This window comes from Colobus angolensis, unplaced genomic scaffold, assembly GCF_000951035.1.
Source record: "Colobus angolensis palliatus isolate OR3802 unplaced genomic scaffold, Cang.pa_1.0 Scaffold88, whole genome shotgun sequence".
NCBI lineage: Eukaryota > Metazoa > Chordata > Mammalia > Primates > Cercopithecidae > Colobus > Colobus angolensis.
The window spans coordinates 5435948-5442362 of NW_012122709.1; the positions used below are offsets into that span (position 1 = coordinate 5435948).

General features: G+C 46.6%; 1 protein-coding gene across 1 annotated transcript; it reads left to right on the top strand.

Moving 5' to 3' along the window:
• Window positions 1–601: 601 nt before the first annotated feature.
• Window positions 602–1644, top strand: LOC105503793 (olfactory receptor 6J1-like). The gene is given in 2 exon segments (XM_011930907.1): window positions 602–835; window positions 838–1644. Coding segments are annotated over 2 exon segments (1041 nt in total).
• The last annotated feature ends 4771 nt before the right edge of the window (window positions 1645–6415 follow it).

The window sequence follows — 6415 nt, forward strand, 5'->3', positions numbered from 1 at the left end:
ATTCTTGTGGCAAAATCTTTTTAACATATCCATGACTACTTCCTCAGGATGGAAGGCCAATTTCTGAATCTAAGAATTTGCTTAATTTTAAGGTTTTTGATACACATCGCTAAATTATCTTTTAGAAAGTTCATATGAACTCTGTGACAGTGTAGGTCTCAGGACACCCTTGTTAACAGTGTACATTATTATCTTCAAAAACCTTGTGCATTTTGACAGGCAAATAATTGAAAGCCAAGCTAAACTTGGATTACATGTCTAACAGGCAGTCGTCATGTTCTGTGTTCATATTTTTCTAGTGAGCACCATGGGGTTTCATACACTGAACACTCTCCTAAGTGTTACCTCCCTTTGTTCTGTTCTGGGGCCTATCACGGGGAGGGGGCAGTGGGGAGGGATTGCATTGGGAGTTATACCTGATGTAAATGACGAGTTGATGGGTGCTGACGAGTTGATGGGTGCAGCACACCAACATGGCACAAGTATACATATGTAACAAACCTGCACGTTATGCACATGTACCCTAGAACTTAAAGTATAATAAAAAAAAAAAAATTTAAAAAAAAAAAAGAAGAAGAATTGAGCCAGGCCCACCAGGCCCATGGGGAACTGGACTGCAGCGGTGACTGAGTTTGTTCTGCTGGGGTTCTCCCTGAGCAGGGAGGCGGAGCTGCTGTTCCTGGTGCTCCTGCTGCCCACGTTCCTGCTGACTCTTCTGGGGAACCTGCTCATCATCTTCACTGTGCTGTCCTGCTCCCACCTCCACATGCCCATGTACTTTTTCTTGTACAACCTCTCTATCCTGGACATCGTCTTCACCACAGTCATCTCTCCAATCAAGTGTTGGCCAACTTAGCATCTGGGGATAAAACCATCTCCTTTGCTGGATGTATCATCCAGTGCTATTTGTACTTTTCCGTGGGCACAGTTGAGTTCCTCCTGCTGACAGTCATGTCCTATGACCGCTATGCCGCCATCTGCTCCCCTCTGAGGTACACCACCATCATGAGACCTCCTGTCTGCATTGAGACCCTTGTGTTCTCTTGGGTGGGAGGCCTCCTGTCTGTGCTCTTTCCAACCATCCTCATCTCCCAGCTGCCCTTCTGTGGCTCCAACATCATTAACCACTTCTTCTGTGACGGTGGACCCTTGCTGGCCCTGGCCTGTGCAGACACCACTGCCACTGAGCTGATGGATTTTATGCTTTCTTCCATGGTCATCCTCTGCTGCATAGTCCTCACGGCCTATTCCTCTACGTACATCATCTTGACAATAGTGCTCATTCCTTCTGCAAGTGGAAGGAAGAAGGCCTTTAACACCTGTGCTTCCCACCTGACCATAGTCATCATTTCTAGTGGTATCACTGTGTGTATCTTTGTGAGTGCCTCTCAGAAAGATCTGGAGATCAGCAAGATCCCTTTAGTTCTGAGCAGTGTGATGACTCCATTCCTCAATCCCTTTATATATACTCTGAGGAATGACGCCGTGCAGGGAGTCCTCAAGGATATGTGCGTCAGGGTTTGAGGAGTTTTAGAAAAGAGGATGAGGGCAGTGCTGAGGAGCAGATTGTCCTCCAACAAAGACCACCGAGGAGGGGCTTGCTCTTCTCCACCATGTATGTATTGTGTAAAGCTCCAGTGTTAGAAAGAGAGGAGCTGCCTTAGTGAAAGAGTGAGCTAGCTATAGTCTACAGTGGAAAGACTGACTGTGGAGACAGAGACTTGAACTTTGACCTTGGTTTTAACTTTAATCTGTGACCGTAGCTGTGTCATCAGCCATTCTGACTCTCAGTACTCTCAGCTGAAGTGCAACAGGGCTGGACTTGATGATCTCTAAGTCCTATCCACACTGAATATTGTAAGAACTGAAGGGCCATGCAGTCTATTTTCTCCTAAAGTCCTAACATGTTTGGCCCCACTTCTTTATGGATCCCAAACACAACTGTTCTATCAGCTTGACACAAAGTCCTTCCTGAACTTCTCTGCACGGACCCTCGTTCTTTCCATCCTCTGCAGGATCTTTTTAGAAATAATCTTCATTATTCTCTAATCCACTATCATATCCTGTAATCCATTTTTTTTCTTAGTGGGCATTTGCAATGATTGTGATGGGTGTATGTCACCTGTGTTATTTAATAATATTGCTTTCTGTAATAGAACATGTTCATAATATCCAATATGCTCGTGTTCTTATGTAAGACATGGCCCTATTCCCATAGCCACTAATGATTGATCCATGGAAGGATAATCTGACCGAAGGCATAACCCATCACCTGCAAGGATACTTACGCACCTAGGAGACTGGCCAATGACCTACGACCTGTGTGGCTTGGCTGGACCAGATGAGCTGTGCAAACTGATAACCACTTTTTTGAGAAATTGAAGCAAAAAACACAGAGATTATTCCACACAAGGGCGATGCTTCCCCTGGAAGCAGAAATAGGCTTGGTGGCTGGAGTGGCCACTTTGGTGCCAGGTACAAACTGATGAGTAATTAGAGGAAACCAGTCTGCCCCTCAGAGAGAATGGAGTTGATGTATAGAGAAAAACACAGAAGAGACAGATGAGAGCCCGCTCAGTTGCAGAGGCACAACACAAAGAGCCCTCTTCTCTCATGGCTTCCTAGGCCTGGAGCTGGTAGAGTTTTGATTCCTCTTCCTGGATTTGATGTGTTTTGCCTGTACCTGTAAATCAAATCCCTTTTTATTGAGCCATCTTCAGAAGGTCTTAGATTCTTGTGACCAAAAAGCAGCTTGACTACAAAGTTGATTATCTCTCCACCAAGCATAGCTTCTCCCCTTTTCTGGCTCCATACACCTGGAAAGAATCTGTTTTGGGCCAAGTGCGCTGGCTCAAGCCTGTAATCCCAGCACTTTGGGAGGCCGAGACAGGCGGATCACGAGGTCAGGAGATCGAGACCATCCTGGCTAACATGGTGGAACCCCGTCTCTACTAAAAAAAATACAAAAAACTAGCCTGCGAGGTGGTGGGTGCCTGTAGTCCCAGCTACTCGGGAGGCTGAGGCAGGAGAATGGCGTGAACCCAGGAGATGGAGCTTGCAGTGAGCCCAGATCGCACCACTGCACTCCAGCCTGGGCAACAGCAGAGCGAGACTCCGTCTCAAAAAAAAAAGAAAAAAAAAAAAAGAATCTGTTTTGTTTTGTTTTTTGTTTGAGATGGAGTCTTGCTCTGTCACCCAGGATGGAGTGCAGTGGTGCAATCTCGGCTCACTGCAACCTCCTCCTCCTGGATTCAAGTGATTCTCCTGCCTCAGCCTCCTGAGTAGCTGGGACCACAGGCGTGTGCCACCATGCCCGGCTAATTTTTGTATTTTTAGTAGAGATGGGGTTTCACTGTGTTAGCCAGGATGGTCTCGATCTCCTGACCTCGTGATCCGCCCACCTCGGTCTCCCAAAGTGCTGGGATTACAGGCATGAGCCACTGCGTCCAGCCAAGAATCTGTTTTTAACTGCACTCCTAGTCTGAATTCTTGGTGCCCAAACACTGCCTGGGATGCTTAACTGGCCCCTCTCTGGGCCTATGGTTCAGCTCAGTGCAAACCAGCTTTTCAATGTCATCAGAATCTCTGAGGCTTAATTTCTTGTCCTGCTTGGCCACCAGTGCTGCAGCATCCACTTTGCTAAATTAACCCCTATGCTCTGCGTGGAACTGGTCAGAAGGACATATGCATACCTCAGGAACTGCTGCAGAGTTTTGTGGACATAAATGAAGACCACTCAAATGAGCACAGATACCACTTATTCAGAGCTGGCTATATCAGGGGGGTCAGCCACCATCATTTGCCTTCGGCAGAGAGTCAAAGGCAGGCAGGTGAGTGGAAAGCTTCATAGTAGAAAAAACAGGGCAGGTCCGGGTATTCACTGACTGGAGGGTTTTGGCATGGGGAGCTGGAGGTGAGCTAACTAGAAGCAGGACATCTTAGGGGATTGGTTTGGGAAGCATATTTGGCTTTCTCTGATTGGTCTTGAATTGGAAAGAAGTGTGGAAGGGGAGGGGGCTTCAGAAAACAGGAAAGTGGGCAGTCATGAACAAGTCTTGTCCATTCTGGGCCAAGTGCTTCAGAGGTTTGGTTGTGGTTTGGCTTCCCTCGAGGGTCCCTTTGGAGTTTCTGAGTCAGAGTTCTGTTGTCATATATGATCTGGCTGTTGTCCACTTTTATATTCAGTCTCTCAGTTCTTAAAACCTTGAAATTTCATATAACATTTTAAAGTCTAAGCAGAAGGACAATCCTCCCAGAGTGGAAAACCAGATCCTGTGAGAACAGATGATGAAAGGTGAGCTCAGGTAAATGGAGCGTTGTTGGGGTTTTGCAGGCCAGGAATGGGAGCTGTAGAAACTGAGGATGTCTCGCATGTGCCAAACACTCTGCTTCTTTGAGTGGAACCCAAGCCCCAAGATTTAGGCTCTTTGGCTAGTAGGGCTTGTGAGGACACCTTGTGCCTCTAGAGGAAGCCCACAGTTACTGTACATCTGGCAAAGCACTTAGACTGTGAGGCCCAGTCTTCTATGGAGACGTCTATGAGTCTCTAGGATCAGATTAGTGGAGAGGAAGAAGCTAGACTTCGGTGTTTCCCTGTGTAGGACTCTGAGATGGCCTCAGAACCCATGTTCTCTCTACCAGCAATGTTTCACTTAAAACATTTGGGGACTCATAGACTCTCTCAGAAGTCTTTCAAACCACTGACCAAAAGCTTCTAAGTTTGGATTTAAAACCAGCAACATATGTCCAAGTTTCCACTGGTGAACCCTTAGCCTAGCAGTTCCATTCTCAGCCCACAGCAAACACTTCCTTCTTATAGGCCTTTCCATGCCTTGTGGGGTTGGTGTGTTTGTTTGTCTTTGTTAGGGGTGGCAAATATTTGAGTCTCACAGTACCAAATATGTTAGCCATGGAAGGCATCTGAGCTACCAGAGGCAAATCCATACAGGTGTGCAGCAACCTCAAGTCTTGCCTCCTCAGAAGAAAGAATTTGACTGAGGGGCATAAGATGGAAAAAGAGACCATGGGAAGTTTCAGAGCAGGGGTGGAAGTTTATTTTAAAAGGCTTTAGAACAGCAAAGAGAGGAAAGTATGCTTGGAAGAGACCCAAGGGGGCACCGAGGTAAAGTGCAATGTTTAACCTTGATCCTAGGACTTTATAGGCTGGCTCCTTTCCCATGATTCTTCCCTTAGGGTGTGCTGCCTGCATGTGCAGTGCCCCCCTTACTTTTGGGAAGTGAGCATACACAGTGTGTTTAGGAAGTTGTACCCATGCCCATCTGAGGCTTTCTTCCCTTTTCCGGTGGAGTGTCCCTGGAAGGTCATACTCCGCCATTTTGTCTCTTAAAGTGCATGCCCAAAAAGTTGCTTCTTCCTGGCATCTGCATTCAACTAACACTTTAGTGCAACAGGTGTGAACCCTCAGGATAATGGCCTCTCCCTGGCTGCCAATTTATCACTTTTAGAGAGGCAATGTGACAAATGCCGAACCATCACCTGACATTCCCAGTGGGTGGGGGGATAGCCCTCTCCTGTCCTGCTCATGCCTAACTACCTGTAACATCGTCCCCAAGAAATAGCAAATCCCTTTCAGTGCAGAAGATTGGATGATATTAGTTTGGGGGTCTCCTACCCTTTCTCCCAGAAACCTACATCAGTGTTTCACACACCAGATATGCTAAGTATTTACTAAATAAAGTGAAAATATGTGCAGTTTAGCAAGAGTCCTTTTTGAAAATGTAAATTTTAGCCTGGATTTGGGTTGGGGTATTCCCACTAAATAAAGCAGTCCAGCCCCTTAGAAAGGAGGAAGAAGCCTGCAGGCACCGGGAGGACCCCCTGAGGGGCAGTGAGCATCAGGAAATGGAAATGGGTTCAGATACAGGGAAAGGGGCACGAGGGCAAAGTTCTTCTGCTTGCACACTTTGCCTTAGCTGTCTGTACTTGTTCCCACTTCTACACTCATTCTAGTTCCAAGACCAAATGGGAGGTAGCTTCTGCTGTAAACTCCTTAGAAAACAGAGCCTTAAAGATGGCCAGTGGTCCAGTCCCAGAAAGTCTGGGGATTGGGGGAGCATGTCAAAGTGTCACAGACCTCTCTAGTCTATGACATGATTTTTATTCTTTGATATATCTGTGGCCTCCACAGCCTGCATCTGCCTGTGACCTTCATTTACTCTCCCAGTGGCTCCAGAGAGTTTCTCCAGGATGCAGCTGGCAGAATCTAGGGGGCCGGGGGTGGTCTTGGCTTCTGAAGGTATGCAAGGGGGTCTGGCACTCTGTAACTGTTGGGAAATAGAATTAAAAACAAAATCTATCCCCAGCTCAGAAAACTGGCCCACAAAGGTAGAAAAGAAATAAAACAGTTTTATTATTGAATAAGCATTGAACCAGAATATAATGCTCATCACAGGCA